Genomic DNA, 18,293 nt, shown 5'->3' with positions numbered 1-18,293 from the left:
TTTTTAGTCATTTTGGGCATCAATGTAATTATATTTCTATAACCACATTTCTCAAATACGTCCTATAGGTGTGACCTTTAGGTACCAGTTGATCACCGCCATCTGTATGATAATAACGTCAAACTTTCTAGCAAGCCAACCGTTATTAGGTAAACGTTAATCAACTGATTAAATATACGGAGTATACCCTTGTGAACCTATAAGAGATTTACAAATGTAATCTCACTAATTTGTGGAGGACACAAGCTCCAACATTAGTTCTCGCTAGCCCACACGTCTTCCCCACGTAAGCATCTTCACAACATGTCATCCATGTAAATATGAACGCCACAGTCAGTGGGGAGTAACTCAAGGTTCTCCCAGCCACAATATGTCGAAACACAGATAAACAAGAACATATTAGAACATAATGAATATAACTATTTGATGCAAGCACTTAGACATGAGACTAACATTCAAAACATGCGTAGTCAATCATAGATAAGGCATATGAAACATCCAACTTTGAAAACCAAACAACATACAATACATAAAAATGGACTACTAACTTCACGTAATAAGCAAAGCATCCGGCTCAGAGGCTACCTTTAAAGCATGTCCGAGAGACAAGTCCTTAAGTACCTTGGCTCAGCGGTTACCTTTAAAACATGTCCAAGGCACGACCTCTAAAGTATCTGGCTCAGCGGTTACCTTTAAAACATGTCCAAATACTACAAACAAGTGCCCGACTTAGAGGTTACCTTTAAAACATGTCCGAAGCACAACAAATAAAGTATCTGGCTCAGCGGTTACCTTTAAAACATGTCCAAATACTACAAACAAGTACCCGACTCAGAGGTTACCTTTAAAACATGTCCGGGGTACAACAAACAAGTATCTGGCTCAGCGGTTACCTTTAAAACATGGCCAAATACAACAAACAAGTGTCCGACTCAGAGGTTACCTTTAAAACATGTTCGAGACACAACAAACAAGTATCTGGCTCAGCGGTTACCTTTAAAACATGGCCAAATACAACAAACAAGTGTCCGACTCAGAGGTTACTTTTAAAACATGTTCGAGACACCACAAACAAGTATCTGGCTCAGCGGTTACCTTTAAAACATGGCCAAATACAACAAACAAGTGTCCGACTCAGAGGTTACCTTTAAAACATGTTCGAGACACAACAAACAAGTATCTGGCTCAGCGGTTACCTTTAAAACATGGCCAAATACAACAAACAAGTACAACAACCAAGCACAACAAACAAGCACATGGAACGGGATTATTAATGTTACACTCATACTTATGGCTTGCATCTCACCATAGGTACGGATGGGAACATCAATCCCGACGACCTTACCGCAACTAGAGAGCCTATGGCTCACCCCTAGAATCCGATAGGACCGTGACTCAGGGACGGGATGCTTAACGTCACATTCATACTTATGGTCTGCATCACCATGAGTACGGATGGGAACATCACTCCCGCCGAATCATATCGCAACTAGAGGGCCTCTGGTTCACCCCTAGTATCCGATAGGACCAAGACTCAGGGTCGAGATGATAAATGTCACATTCATACTTATGGTCTGCATCACCATAAGTACGGATGGGAACATCACTCCCGACGTTCATACCGCAACTAGAAGGCCTCAGGCTCACCCCTAGTATCCGATAGGACCAAGACTCAGGGTCGAGATGATAAATGTCACATTCATACTTATGGTCTGCATCACCATAAGTACGGATGGGAACATCACTCCCGACCTTCATACCGCAACTAGAGGGCCTCAGGCTCACCCCTAGTATTCCGGTAGAACCAAGATTCTCACAACCGAACAATACTAGATATTATCTAGAGATACGACCCACTACAAGTAACTACTTATAATAAATATCTCATACTTGTATTATATCAATAGATATTCTATTTCATAATTTAACATGTTGGTTAAATAAAATATAACAAGTGATCAAGAATAATTTACGTTATATGAAATATACGGGATAAAATGTGACCAAGTCCAAGTGACTCATTTATTAGCCCAATAAACATATTATAAGGAGTCCAGCAATTAAATCACATTAAGCCCAACAAACAAGATAGGTTAGACCCAACTTAATACTCATGTAAAATTCAAACATATAATCATGTGAGACCCAACAATTTGATCATGTAAGACCCAAATAAATTGTCATGTGAAGCCCAATAATTAAAATACAACAAGTTCAACTTAGTAAAGTATAACAAGCCCAACAACAAGGTCAAATGAGCCCAATAAATTAAATATATGAGAGGACGATATTTAACAAATTACGTTACATAAAATGCGAGACGGTAATTTAATTATACAAACGAGGCAAAGTTGGCACCAAAAGTCCCCAAAATATAAATGTGGCCCAACAACTTAATCATGTAAACCCAACTAAAAGATATGACCAGTCCAATTAAATTAACGATTCAAACCCAAATGAATCGATATGACAAATCCAACTTATGAAACATGACCAGCCCAACTAATAGAGAATAATAAGCTCCAATCGAGGAACATAACGAGCCCAAAGGAACAAGTATGATAAGTCCAATTAGGCTAAGGTATATCAACACAAAAGGAAAACAAAGGGAGATGAAACATAGGGCATCCATGCCCCCTACCCGAGTCCACCTCAAAGGCGAAATCGTGGCCACACACTAGCCCACGGCCAGCCACAAAACCGCTCCAAAACAGCCATTACAGCTGCATAAAAACGAGCCAAACACAGCCCGATTCAAGACAACCTACACACGAATCTAGAAGTATATACAAGTCGGAATTTCTGAGTAACAACCAAGTACATTCGACATAAATAAAACAAACTTAGAACTGTTATGAGAGACCACCAATCGTTCCATAATTCAGCTCTACAAGTCACCCTTTCCACGGCCAAGTAACAGAGAATAACACACTAATCGACCCTAACTTTTAAACGGAAATAAGAGCTAAACTGAGACGGAAACAAACGCAACAAGGATGTGAAGAATAATCATCAAATTCGTCCTAATACTACTCGAAAATATCGCGAGAGCAGACCACACAAGGCGGGTATACATCAACAACAATGAAAGAATCAAACTTTATGACAAAGGAGTATAAAAACGAGTTGAAGGGATGGAATATCGACTCATTGTCGAGTAACCTATCACCGTTACCTTTTTGCTCTCCTAAACGACTGAGGGATCGCCCAAGGACGACCTTAAACCCAAAAATGAAAGAAATTAGACCAAAATCCGAATCCCTTGTAAGACGGTCGTTCTGAAATAGGACGAAAGCTTGGCTCTTTCTTACATAAAAAGAAGGGGGTGAGATGTGGAAGCTATTGGTGCAAAATTCATGGAATTTGGTTGAGAAATAAGGGAGAAAATGGGGATTGAAGCTCGCGAAAAAGGGTTGTGTACGGTTCTGTAATTGTTGTTGTTGTTGTTGTTTTGAATGAAGAAGAAGAAGAAGACGGAGTGAGGAGAAGCAGGGGTGGAGACGGGTGATGATAACAACAACAACAACAACAACAACAACAACAACAACAACAACAACAACAACAACAACAACAACAACAACAACAATAATAATAATAATAATAATATGTAAAAGTAGAGTGTGGGGTGGATAGGGGTGTATGTGTCGATTTTCGATTGGTCCGTATTTAGATAAGATTCCCAATTAAAATGTGACGGTCTAACGTTAGACGAAAATTAAGACGGAAATTAATATTACTACTGTCACCATTATTGTCCGATCAAAATATATAAATACATTTATTTTCATATAAATTATGCCTCAGAATGTAATTTAATAACACGTATTTTTGTAAAAATGAGCTTTTATATAACTAGTCGTTGCACCACGCCCTTCGGGCGCGGTGCCCTAATTTATCGAAATGTTAAGTGTAAGTTACTCGAAATTATTTTAATAGAAATGGACAAGATCCATCATATATTTAGAATTTGTCGAACAAGCATAGTATTTATTACTCCCTCTGTCCCGGTCATTTGTTGTCCTTTTCCACATTAGGGTGTCTCAATGAGTTGTCCTTTCTATTTTAAGAATGAACTTGATGAGCAATTTGATCATTCACACTCAATTTGTTCCACTTGTCATTTAGTAGTTGGTCCATTTACATTTCATTGGTCTTTGTGCCAAAACCAAAGGACAACAAATGACTGGGACGGAGGGAGTACATAATTGGCGAAATTTCTTGAAAACACGATATCTAATTCCAACTAATTAGAGAATACTTGCCGGCAAATAGAAGGCGAAATAACAGCGACGCTAAGGCACAATCGTTTTTTTTTTTTTGGGTCAAACGGGCATAAAGAGCCTCATAACAATACGAGAGGACAAAATGAACGTTGACGGATGGAAACACAACACGCTTGTCTTTGAGGATTCTATAAGCTTTTCAAGGAAATGAAATTGCAAGTATGTTCCACCAAAATCACCTGTAAGAATAATAAAAAATCATTGATCAAGTGTGGATATACCAATCCCATGAAATGCTTTAACAGAAGATGAAATTTGGTAGAGGTGAATTGTAAAATGTTTGGGTGAGACTAAAAGAGGGAAAACTGATGAGCTATTGTGTCGCGTGTTTAGCCTGGATAAGGAAGGAGAAATATTTTATGAGGGAAATTTTGGAGACATGTGCTTTGCACACTTGTGAATAGTCTAGCACTATTCCTAAGTAATAATTTTAGAAGTTGTTATATTTTGAGAGGTTATAGATACGTTCATAAAAATCGTGTTTGACATAAAATTAATTAAATTAAATAATTCAAAAATATATAATAAAATGATTAAACGGTTTAATAAATTTTAAATGTCAAAATGGAAAATTCGCGGGTGTTACAAACGTGATTTATTTACAACATTTACAAAATATATACATTAACACACACACAAATTTACAAGGGACCTGAGGTCAAGATGCACTCGTGTATTTGACCAAATACAAGTGCAAGCGGTAAACAAAAGGGTATCTCGTTGCCTCGACAACGCTCGCTAACACTCGTCTTGTAACCCCAGCAAAACTGAGCAAAAAGCATATATCAGCACCACTTATCGTTCATAAACATTCATAAACAGTAAGTGGATTTAAAAGCCGCCACCAAATAAATAATTGAATGAATACACATTACATATAAATTAATAATTTCTTACGTAACAAATTGAAACTTGTAAATTAATACGGTAACAAATAAAGTGCTAAATAAAGAAAACTAAGGATCTCTCGATAGGATAGCGAAACAAGCAACACGCTTATGGGATACAACACATACCCCGTTAATCATCGGACTACAACACATAGCCGATATCCACTCTCGAAATACCACACGTATCCGATTCAACGATTATGGTAAGTTCCCGTAATCCCAAGATTTGTAACCGGGGCTACACTACATAACCACGGACGAGTAACTTCAATACGACCACCTAGTCCACGCCACATGAACTAGGGTCCGAATTAAAACGATGGGGTTTGAAATTGATTTAGCAATAATACGACTAAACATATACGTCACTTACTTACCTTCTTTAATGTCTAGACCACAAATACGGTTCCTAATTATGAACGAGATATAATTACATGATAGCATGGGAAGTATACACCAACCAAATAAACATAAAACCGCCACAAAGCACAGAAAAGAAAGCAAATACACATAACATACAAATTTCATTCTTCCTATTACCAAAATGTACTCTACTCACCTAGCATCCAACTTTCTAGCAATATTAATACAAGAAATTGAATTACCCATTAACTCTACTTACATCGGAACATGCATCATAACGTATAGATAACTTACATATTTTATTTCATATTTATCGGGCTTGTTTAGACATGTTTCAAACTCGTTTTCCGACACCCTGCAGCCTAACCTGTATAACAGGAGCAGCAGTACAACACTTCACTGTTTTGGGTCGTACGGGTTCATTATAAGGTCTTTTCGCGAACCGTTTGTTGCGTTGGAAATCTGACTCAGAGCACTATAATAAACTATCAGAATCCCTGTCCGGATCATCCTAAATCAGGTCATAACTTTGACTCTAAAATGGAGTAGAAAATCTGAAATTTCATACCCCTTCTTACTAACAAACTCTACTTCCTTTACTTGTATCTACACCCCCAAACTATCCATGTTAATGTTCTATAGATTCTATTCTAACCCATATTCAACTTCCATGTCCAAATATAATGATTTAACAACCCTTAATCTCATAACAAACATAGAACAACCACGTAACACAAAGACGGAAACAAACAAACGGGGTACAAACAACCACACATCTCTATCATGTTCCGACATACATAAAGTATATGCACAGCCCGTAATACACCCCGTCTCACCTGCAATTAAAACTCAAGTATAGAAAGGCAAGTCCTCTAAACAATATACAACTTCCCTTTATCGAAATTGACAACCAAATTCATCCAAAACGATCCTACATATCAATATATACCGTCTTAAGTATACAAAATAATAAGTAACACTCAAATACACACATAATAAAGGTAAATCGAATAACCCGTCATCGTTGTTACCTTTTCCAAGCTTCCTAGTTCTCACCCACGTGAGAGTCTTCTTTCAACTCGTCGATATTTTCACTTACAACCGTCATATACTCAATAAAGCTCAAAAGGTAGACTAAGTTTGTAAAAATTCGTAACTAAACTGAATTTTACTTACTACTGGCGGAAGGAAAGAACAAGGAAAGTGATATAGAATGAAAATGCTGAAAAACGATTGAAAAATGGAGCAACAAAATTCAATTCCAGGTTGAGATCTAAGGGGAAAATTAAAAAGAAATTAAGGGGAAACAAGGGAGTTGGTTCGTGGAAATTAATGGGAAGAGGTGGAGTTTTTCATTTTGTTTACTTACGTTTCCCTCCGTGGTAAGTAATCTAGCTAGTTTTTAAAACCGTCTCAAGTCTAACAAGTCGGTTTTTTTTATAAAAGTTTGAATCAGTAATTAATAAACTTGATAAGTGAAAATAAAAATAAAATAGGCTCAGCCATATAACGAAATCGTAATTTAATACGGAATCTGCTCGAATTTCAATTATTAGCGACTTTGATGCACTAGTTTAGTAAAAGTCAATTGTAAAACCGAGGTAGAATGTGTAACACCCAAATTATTTAGTAAAGTTCCTTGCTTTTGTGATAACTTGTTGAAGCATCTCATAATTATTGTTACTTTGGCTTAGAGTATCAATATTTGTGAGTAGAAATTGTTTATATCATTGGGTTTGTTGGCTTAGACATGCTTTTTTGATATCCCATTTACTTTCCTCTTGGTTGTGTTCTTCATGCTCTTGGCTACAATTCTCACATGGCTTATTGTTGGAAATTGTAGTTTAAGTAGGATTATCATTGTTGGCTTAGATAGTGGTGATCAATTGCTTGAGGATTGTTGTTGGGTAAATGAATTTGGAGAGGAAAGAGTCTTACAAAGTTGAAGCTTGTAAGATTATACCAAGTTTTCATCTCATATTATTGTTGTTTGCATACCAAGTGTTTGTTACCGTGTTTCATAGGAAAAATCACATCTCTTTCATTTTGTCACTTGTTTTCTCCATGCCAATTCTCCTCTTATGTGTCTCAATTGTTGTCCATTGTTAATATCCATAGTTTGTGCTTAGTCTTGTGTTTTGTTCATTGTCATTAGTCTAATACAAGCTTTTAGTCTTAATCTCTTCTCTTGGGTTCGACCCTTACTTCCCTTTACTACTATTCTTATTGCATAGTGTAGAGTCGAGTTTGGTTTATAAATATCTAATTTGGTAGCTTAATTCTATCATTTACGACACCTAGTATTTAGCTAGTCAGTATGTGAAAAAGTAAATTCGGTAGGTGAAAAAGCAAGACCCATTTCTTATTTGCATATTTTATCCTTGAGAAAGTCTTTAAAAATGAAAAGTTTGTCATTTGTGAGTTCTTTATTTCCTCCAATCCAATCCAAACTACCCATTCACATTTCAAAATCAACTTTGTTAAATATTGACCTCAATTATACAAAGCCAAATTTAAAATTTTTTTACCTAAAATTTGCATATTCACATTTGTCATAAAAATAGGTTTCGGAAAATTATAATTTCGACCAAAACATAATATATAAATGAAGAAAAACGTGATCAAACTATCGTCTCGTAGACCGTGAAAAGTCAAATGGGTAGTTTGGATTGGATTGGAGGTAGTATATTGAAAGACGGTAAGTTTTGCTAAGACCGTCCTAATTTAAGATCTCCCACAAGTTGTATATAGTTGTACTTAGGGTGTGCAATATTCGGTCTGGCCCGGAAAATTGGACAGGACCAGAAAATTGGACCGGACCGGAATCTTCTCCGGTCCAAGGTTTCAGTCCGAGTTGGACCTCACTCCACGGTCAAGAAGAAAATTTGATATAAGATTACAGGGAAAACCGAGTGCAATTAGGAATTAGGAATGACGAGCACCAAGCCTCTAAAACATGTATTTTGGAAGAACATATTCAACAGATAGCGACATCTAAAGAGGATGAAGCGAATTTAAGACCTCCAAATTTTAACTACTTAATTCGACAGAAGTCATGCAACTCTCTGTTCTGATTTTTTCGCAGGGCTGTACAATTCACAGTAGTACAGTACACACAGGCCCGTCTTTGAGCCCGTGCAGCCCGTGCGGCTGCACAGGGCCCCCAAAATTTGAGCCCAAAAACCAAAGAAAGCAGACTATAATTAAATCTAGCGCATAGTTGAAAACATTGCAAGCATTGTGTCTCAGTGGTCTTCCTTTTGCTTTCCATCTTCGGCTCCCGTGTTCGACTCTTATTAATGTTCAGTTTTTTTTTCTTGATTGCATTTAATAGTGGGTCCCACATCATTGTTTTAATTTCCATTTCCCTATTTCTAGCAAATAAGATTGAGAGTTGTGAGCAGCACAATATTTTTTACCTCTCAAGAGTTCAACCAAATTTAAAATAATCTCTATTATAAGTAGGATTTCACTTTAAAAAGACCCAAGAATGGTGGGAGATGACTTTCAATTTCGCTCACGAGATTTAAATAACTAATAAATTTATATTTTTACGTGGATTTAATTTATTATTTCATTTAGTATCCTAAATTGACTTTATAATAAAATTTAGGTTTTATTTTATAATATGTTTAAATTTTAAGCTTTATTTTCGATAGGTAATTGAAATTTTGATTTACACAAAAGTTAGAAAAATTCGCTTTTGAACAGTTATAGGGCCCCATTTTTAAATTTCGCACAGGGCCCCCTTTATATCCAAGACGGCCCTGAGTACACATTAGCATACACACGGGAGTGAGCAAGACCTGATAAGCCATTTTATTAAGCTGCCGACACACAACACATTCAGTCAACTCTTTGAAATTACTCGCTTTTTGTATACTCTCTCTCGATGAAAGCCAGCAGTCGTCTTCTCATGCAAAAAACCAGATACAAGATACTCACACTATTTTCTCCATTTAGCCCCATGGAGGGAGTATAATATTTCATGACGAATGTCTAGGTCTTCCTCATTTTTGACCGAGCATATCTGTAGAAGCACAGATCCAAGAGTTTGAACCAGTAATTAGCAACTCAAGGACTGATGATAAGTGATATAAGCAACAAAATGGCGTTGTTTGCAAAAAAAATTAAATAAAAAATCCTCCATTTGCAAGATTTTAATTTGGAATTGAGGAAGGAAAACAGATGCCTTCTTTTTTCTTTCTTTTTCTTTTTATTGCGATTCAACTTGATACCCAGGCAGAAAACATTAACATCTTCCATTCCTCTTCCATTTAAATCTAAACTCACAATTCAAACAAAAAGCAAACTCAAATACCGCAAGTGAAACCAAATTCTAAACACTTACTCGATGACCATGGCACCCTTGTCTGATGACGGTAAAGTAGTGCCTTGGAGACCTTGCATTGCGTTTGTAGCTTGTTCTACTTCCTGGCCAATAGTAAAAAGGGGTTAATGCTGGTTGAAATTGGGTTGGCCAGCTGAAGTAGCGTATATGAGCACATAGGAGAGGCTAAAACTAGAGGTGGCAATCGGGTCAGTCGGGTCGGGTTTGGGTCGGGTCACGTCGGGTCGGGTCATATCGGGTTCGGGTCATATCGGGTCAGCATACCCTTTCGGGTCGAGTCGGGTCGGGTTTGGGCCATTATCGGGTCGGGTCATTTCGGGTCAAATGATGTGTCGGGTCGGGTCGGGTCATTATTGGGTCCGGTAAGTTAATCGCATTACTATAATCTTTTACCATTAAATTTAGTTTTTAACCTATTATTTGGTTTAATTAATTCATTACTAAGTCAAACATATCAATCTAAATACAAAATCACTTTCATTTTGATCAAAATTAAGCTTAATAATTGTCGGGTCATCAATTTAATCGGGTCAGTATCGGGTCGGGTCAATATCGGGTCGGGTCTGGGTCGGGTTCGGGTCACTGATAATCGGGTCGTGTCGGGTTACGGGTCGTCACCGGGTCGGGTCGGGTCGGTTTCGGGTCACAGTATTTTCGGGTTCGGGTCGGGTCAGATTTGCTCGGGTTCGGGTCGGGTCAGACTTGCCAGCTCTAGCTAAAACCATCTCCCACCAAACTTGTAGTTACCCCACAAAGCGGTAATTCAAGAAGGAGCAGACAATTAAACAAATCATGTAATAGAAAAAAGGTGATGAAACAAATTAGCCTACAGATAACCAAATAAAACTACACATGTTCTCATATGAGATGAGACTGTCTCATAATAGGATCGTAATGAGACTTGCCTGTATTCTAGGGTAGTTGTTCCTTAATTTTAGTTTAGGGTCGGTTAATGTGTGTTTTGATGGGGTAATAATACATGGCTTGGTCTCACATCATAATAAATTGAAACCAACTCACAAGACTATTAATGAAACTAAACTCTGTAAATGATGCAAAAATGTAACTTACTAACTTGCAATATACATGAAACAAATCAATTTATCTCAACGTAGGCACGTAGCAACCAAGGTCCCTCATCCCCGAACACAAAATGGCTACCAAGGTCCATTGGATAAAGGCAAGTTTAAAAATGGATGAGACCTATCAGAGTCCAAATGCAGAAAATCCATCACTTTAATGTAAGTTGTCTATCACGGTGATTATCTTTCTTTTGGTAGTTATTAAATTAATTGCATCATTAATATAAGCAATTTTTTACTTTTTGCATGAGAAGAGAGTGTTCTTGGAGCGGCCTCTTGCCAAAATGGCAAGGGAAGGCTTGCCCCAATTACACCCTTGTGGTGGGACCCTTCCCCGGACCCTCGCCTAGCAGGGACGCCATCGTGCACCGGGCTGCCCTTTTCATGAGAAGAGAGTGTTCCACTATCATATCTATCAATGAGTTCCTTTATTAAGAGTTTCAGCCGTATACTTTTTTTTTCCGTTAAAAAAGAGTCCTTGTGTTTACTGTTTTCATATGATCTGTAGCCATTTGTTTTGTAAATGCGAAGCCTACATTTGACAGTAAGATTATAGATTATATGCATAGATAAGTATATACGCAAGATTTAATTTTACCTCATAATCTGCAAATGCAACTGTTCCTTTCACACGTCGTTTCAGCCCTTTAAATCCATGATATCTGGCATCAACAGAAACAAAACAACTTTTTGGAACCGAAGACTCATATGACAAACACAAAAGACTGACATGATGGATGATTACAGCGAAGCAATTCAAAGACTACGTTCTAACAAAAAGATCAGGGAATTGCTTACTCAGAAAGGGCTTGTTTCAGTTCCTCCTCTTTACATTTGGAGCCCAAATTAGCAATAAACAATGTGGAACATGGTTGCAAATCACCTGAGGTCTTCTCTGTTGGCTTCTGCAGAAGGCCAATATCAGGATCAATACTATGATGAGAACTTGCCCGTGTCGACAAAATGACAAATGCAACATGTATTCTAGATATAAAGAGCAAATTTCCAAGTTTTATGACAGCCTGTTCAACTATCAAGATCGTTGGACAAACTAATAACTGGAAGTTGAAATGCTTGAATACAAAAGTCACAAGTGAAGTTTCCTTGTATTGAGTCCATCCAATGTAAGTAGATCTTCAATCAAGCTGAGGTCAAGCGACGAACGCTGGCTTATGAGCTTAGAATTATCGGACTGCTTGTTCAAGTGTGAGGCTCGGCTATTTTATAAAATATCAACTTGTTTTTGGCTTAAAAATGAAGTGTCCAAGTGTCGGACTAAACTACTTTATGGGAAAAAAAACTTCACGCATATTTTACTTAAATGAAATGTCCAAGTGTGTCACAGGCATGTCCCAGTGTCAAGTTTTAGAACACGGGTATGCGAGGAAATATGAAGAGTCAGAGTAAGACTCTGCTTTTCAGCACTGAAACTTTCAGAACTGAAATAAATTGAAGAACAAAATAACTGAACTGAACTGAAACTAAGTCCAAAGGAATAGGCTCAATGGATGTATTCTTTTGAAGAAGGAAAGTAAATGCAAATAAATGTCGAACGCTGGGACTTACGAAATTTATTAACAGAAAAAATGGATTTTTAAGTGCTGACAGATAGAACATCCAAGGTGAAAAAAATTCAAAGCACGGACACACTAAGTTTCCTTGTTAATTCTTAGTCTTATGATACTTCAGCATACAGAAAAGGTTTAATAAAGAAACAAGTAAACGGAAACAGTCACTAACATTCGCTGCATCTTTAGGGTCGTTAAGATCTGCCTTCTTTACATCACTGCATAACACCATACAATGCGTTAGCTACATTCATAGTAACATAACACAAACTTCGTGATTTGTATAAAATAATAAAAAATGTGTATGCTTGTCCACAAAAAACACAAGTAAGAGCACTATTAGCATCTTGGAAATTAAGTTTGCAGATTTTGGGAAACTATTAGCATGATTAAGTTCCTCACCTTTTTTCATCAGTTTGTTCATCATCACTGGAAGAATTATTTTGATCTTGATCTCCACTTTGATGTGAGTTATTAGACTCATTATCACCTACACATGAACAATCGTTGATAACACACTACGACAGAGCTCACATCATGACAAGACATTTGGACTGTTCATCATGTGAAAGAATGCCAAGGAAAGAGGTAAATGCAGTAGGAAACGATGCAATCCAACACAACTAGTATGAAAATTTTACTACCCTACTGTTACACTTGTTAATACTGCATCTACCTTCATGAAATTTTATTGTCCGTATTTGACTTTACTGATCAACCAATGTCAACTTTGACAATATAAATGGGATGATGGGAGTACAACTTACCATCTTCACTAGACATTTCCTCAGCATCATTGGCAGCTTTCCTCCTTTTATTAATCACAACATAAGGCCCACTGCCTAAACACAAAAAATCATAGGCAGTGAAGTGAGTCAACCCAGATGGAGAAATATGTCAGCGTCTACCATTCATGGATATTATGACATTAACGTATCTCTCACAAGAACTTCTACCTGATTTACGTTTTCGTCTCGAATTTGATCTAGCCAATTCAATGTGAAGTACTGTTCCATCTTGTGGATCAAACTGAACACCCTGAACAAACAGAAGCTGCAAAACTTAAGTTTCTAGTATCGAAACTGAACAAGGATATAATGCCATGTTTTTGTGAAATTTTTGGCACTCAGTCTCAGAGCATTTTTTATCGAGTCAAAGTCTCGTTGTAATCACTGTTTCTGCTATTCTCTAACCCCTTCCCAAAAACGAGAAGTTTCACTAGCCCTATCAAGCTGTTATTAAAGAATTTTGCATTCATAAATCATAATCAGTAGCTGCTAGTTGCCGGATTGTGTGTTATAAACGTAACAAACTTAGTCAGACCTTTTACGAGACTAAGGTTTGTGAAAGTGATTACTTCGTATTAACAAAATAAGTTATAAACAGTAACATGAACATTGAGGCGTTTGTATCGAGATCGATTAGGTCAAGTCAAAAAAAAAATTAAATGAGTAAAATAAAATAATGGCGAAGAACCGTCAATCCATAGGATAATCAGAAAGCCACACAAGAAAATCTGTAAGCTACCATGCCTAAGTCATATAATATCATATGGGGTACTTACATCTAATGCCTGTAATGCTAGTACAGCTGACTGGTGGTTGAAAAATGTCACAAATGCAACAACCTGCACAAACGGATGTAAATTGTTAGGAAAACCCTCCATAAAAGCAAGACTTGGTCACTGATAGAAATAATGCTAGGCAATCTGTAGTTTAAGCTTGTCGACTTAATTACCGATAGCAAATTATTAACTTCTCAAAACGAATGAACACGTCAGTTTCCATTTAATATGAAAATTTAAGGCATCAAATCGTAATACATTTCCTCATAAAATCTTATTAGCAGAGCCACCACTGATTCACCGGTTGACGAGTATGATGACTGGAGAAATATACTCCGTAGTTATCTATTTTCTAACCTAGTGGTTTAGTCCTCTGTTATTTCTACACTGTAGTGGGATATAGAGATGGAAATTTAAGCGTAAGCCATTTGCTTCCCACATTCATATAACACCAATGAACCTTGACTCTTGAGCATACAAGGCATACATACACACACCTCCCGTCTAGAAATTCATTCCGCCCAGTAAATTGTATGTAGTCACATTGGTATCATTCTCCAATAAACTGATAATTCCTTCTCAATCATTCTTCAATAAAGTTAAGTGTAAGCCTTTTGCTCCCCTCCCCACATTCATATAATCCAATAGCAGCAACGAAACCTTGAACATACAAGATATACATCCCTCTTTCATCAAATTTCTTCCGCGCGTAGTCACATTGGTCTCATTCTCCAGTAATCTAACAATTCCTTCGTTCTTTTCCCTTAGCAACGTATTAACTACCACAAACCCCTAGATTACCCGAAAATTTAGCGAAGGCGATATTAAATTTTGATCATGTTGTCAGCTCACTTCTCCACCCAAAAATTCAATATCAAAACTTTCATACATGACCAAATCACAAACCTACTCAATCAAAATTCAACATAAACTACGCGTCTAAGCTAAATACTACACTTAAAGTCCAACATTAAATCATTACACATCCAGTTAGTCTTGTGTGAGACGGTTTTACACAACATCAATGTAACATCACCAATATCGTCTTAAGAGAGACCAATTGAATTAATTAAACTACCAACTATTCCGATGTATAACCCCTTACTCTCTCCACCCCAATCATTTATTTAAAGTCGAGAATTAAAATACCCGCACAAAGAATAAAATAAATAAATAAATAATAAACAATTGACGGGACGGAGGGAGTAATATTAATACGAATAAAAAGTGAAAAGACACAAACTTGATTGCCGCGACCAGTGAACTTAAGCTGGCAGGAATCGAACCCGGAGCGACGACAAAAAAGATTATGAATTTCGCGAGGCAAAACATCATCAGGAAGACCGGAGACAAAAAGGGTGTTAATATGTCTCTTTTCTTTAGGAATATGTATTGGAATTTTACTAATATTAGTTGGGTGTAGTTTTCTGGCGGAGATGTATGTGGGTACGGTGGCTTCTACGACGGCAGTATGGTGGTTGTAGTATTCCGGCGACGGCGGGAGGTGGTGGTGGTGTGGGTGGGGGAGATAGTATGGGTCGTATGATGGGTGTGCCATTTTTTTGTGTAATGAAAGTGGGAGTAAGAATTGGTTTTGTGATAATACTTGAGGAGTTGAGGCCCAATTGGGTCGACACAGGTTCGTTTAGAATGGGGTAATGACTAATGAGCACTCTTTCCGACTCAATCATTTGTTTACCGTTAAATGAATGGGTAATGAGAACAGTTACTATCATATAGAACCGTCTTATACCATGAGAGGGGCCTAATAAGAGTCATTAGTCCATTTGTCCAAATAAGAGTTTTAGTGAAAAAAAAAAAGAAAAAGAAAAAAGAAAAAACAATCTTTGAAGTGGAGTACGTGGGATAGGGAGTTGAAGACAGATGAAAACTTAAATTTACCAACTAAGGGTCCCACCATTCTTGTATATTTTTTTTTGACAAACTAGCTTTTATGTTACGGAATATTAATTATGGGCTCATGGAAGGATTATCAATTGATTTTTACCATTAAAGAGCAAGTTTTTACTATAATATCTACGATAATCAAATTAAAATTTTCGCCAATTAAACGTAAATTACTGATAACAAATGGCTGGAATTAAGGTGTGATTTCTTAGTACAAAGCAACAAGTCATCAACATTAAAACCAAATTAATTAATCTATAAACCTAACTTTACAACATAAAAGCACAAGTAATAAAGAATAAAGCTAAATATCAATACTTATAATATATCTCATGCTTAAAATTTACACTAAAATTTAACCTTGAAGTTACTAGGGTAAATTCTTTAAATCTTAAGTCATAAAGCTAAGGGTATATCTCTTACAATTACCTTTGAATTTAAATTAAAAATCCTTGTTTTTAAGTTAAAACAAAAGAATATCTAACTTGAAACTATAATAGTGTTAGATAGTATATATTAAAATTTTCACATTAAAATTTGCACCAAAAAAAAAATTCACATTAAAATCAATAGTTTTCAACCTTAAAGCTCTAGTTAAATTAAAAAAAAATATGTTAAAAGGACAAGACACTTTCTATGTCATAAAAAAAAAACTTGGGTTTGGGGGTTTTCATTTTCTAAGCCTAGAGTTTCAAGAGTTTAAATTGTGAATATAGATATCAAAACATTTAGCCAATTCAAAATACTTGGTTTTCAGACTAAAACGTCAAGTTTTAAGCTAAAATACATGAGTTGTCTAATTAGAAACCGGAGTTTTTACATTCAGGGCCAAGTTTTCAAATTTAAAACCAAAGAATTCAACTTAAATGACGGAATTTTAAAGTTGGTATAAATAGCCAATATGGGAATCGAACCCACACCTTGTGTTTTACACACGCTCTTCCATTTGAGCTAATCGGCTCTGATTTATCTAAAAAATATACTCTATCCATTTCCTCGTCTTCTTCCATTTGCATTCTACACATCCCTTAAGGGGAACTTAATATATTATTTTCAAACGACTTTGATTTACCGTCGAGAAATTTTTATAAACTGTGGGTATAGTTTACAAGGTACTATAAAGCGGTAAGAAACACGAAGCTCGATCATCAACGTACTGATTGAGCATATTTAATTCATGGAATCAGCAATAAGTCAAACATGATTTGGTAGTGATTAATATTCCTCAAAAAAAAAAACTAAGGTTAATAACATGAAAAGTTTTGTTTGTATAAAATGTAAAAAACTCTACCACAACCATAATCTTCAATATTTTACAGATTAATTAAAAAATTGAAGAGCTTCATGATCGAGTGATCGACAATGGTTTTACTTGATGTATTTTACTACCATCTTGTACCTCTATTTGAAGGAATTGATTTTTCATATGAACAAATCAAATCTACCTAGTATAAAAGCTAGGTTCTTTCAAGGCTTCTCATTGGCTGAATTTTTTTAGAAATTTGGCCAATATAGGACCCACCATGTTCTATACACCATTTAATTACCCTCTCTCCTCTCATCTCCTCCACCAATTCAAATCTGAAAAATTACTCCGAAGAAAACGATTTTGAGTTTATTTTGCACGTTATTTTTATAATAAAATCAATGTATTAATACTCTGTATAATCTAAGCTAATCTAATTTGAATTAATATAATCTAATTCTGTTAAATGATCTCAAGAAAGAGATAACAAATATTTAACATCTAAAAATTACTTATGTTTTTTTTGAAAAAATTGTTTTAAAATCTTCAAAAAAAATCCAAAAACTAAATTTAACAATTTATTTCAAAAAATTCTCTTTAAAAATCCTGTAATTCAGTATAGGAAAAATATGCCATTAAACCATAAAAAACTTATATAAAAAATAAGATTTAGGAATTTAATTGATAAATATTCTTCAGAAAATATTCAAGTCATTTAAATTTAATAGATTTGATTTCCATTCTTAGAAATACTTTATTGTTTTGTCAAAAAAAATAAAATAAAGAAACTTCAAAAAAGAGGAAGATTACATTCAAAATATGAATTTTTTTAAAATTAACGAAAATAAGTTTTAAATAAATGAAAAAAATAATTTAAACATAATATAGGCAACGAAATAAAGTAAAAGAATATTATTTAAAAACACATATTTACTTATATTGAGTAATTTTATTTAAAAGGATTATTTCATGGGAATAATTCATCCTATAGGTACCCTGCAAATAACACTCCATCCTATCACTAATTTCAATTAAATC

The 18,293-nt window shown here is 35.7% G+C and overlaps 1 protein-coding gene across 2 annotated transcripts; it reads right to left on the bottom strand.

Moving 5' to 3' along the window:
* Positions 1–4,924: 4,924 nt before the first annotated feature.
* LOC141633287 (uncharacterized) lies at positions 4,925–15,721 on the bottom strand. 2 transcript variants are annotated; one of them, XR_012538069.1, is made up of 11 exons: positions 15,345–15,721; positions 14,102–14,164; positions 13,494–13,575; positions 13,305–13,379; positions 12,940–13,027; positions 12,710–12,755; positions 11,768–11,874; positions 11,568–11,631; positions 9,888–9,970; positions 9,482–9,566; positions 4,925–5,050 (listed from the first exon to the last, which is right to left on the bottom strand). XR_012538069.1 is itself a non-coding variant. In XM_074445775.1 (10 exons), the coding sequence occupies exons 1-10, from the start codon at positions 15,657–15,659 to the stop codon at positions 9,536–9,538; spliced, it is 954 nt and encodes a 317-aa protein (XP_074301876.1). In that variant the 5' UTR covers positions 15,660–15,721; the 3' UTR covers positions 9,333–9,535. The 2 variants fall into 2 exon arrangements, 1 of the variants encoding a protein (XP_074301876.1); XM_074445775.1 differs by lacking the exon at positions 4,925–5,050 and having other exon boundaries at positions 9,333–9,566.
* Between the last annotated feature and the right edge of the window lie 2,572 nt (positions 15,722–18,293).

This window comes from Silene latifolia, chromosome Y (genome assembly GCF_048544455.1).
Source record: "Silene latifolia isolate original U9 population chromosome Y, ASM4854445v1, whole genome shotgun sequence".
Taxonomy (NCBI): domain Eukaryota; kingdom Viridiplantae; phylum Streptophyta; class Magnoliopsida; order Caryophyllales; family Caryophyllaceae; genus Silene; species Silene latifolia.
The sequence above is the reverse complement of the archived record's forward strand: the minus strand, read 5'-3'. Positions and strand labels throughout refer to the sequence as shown.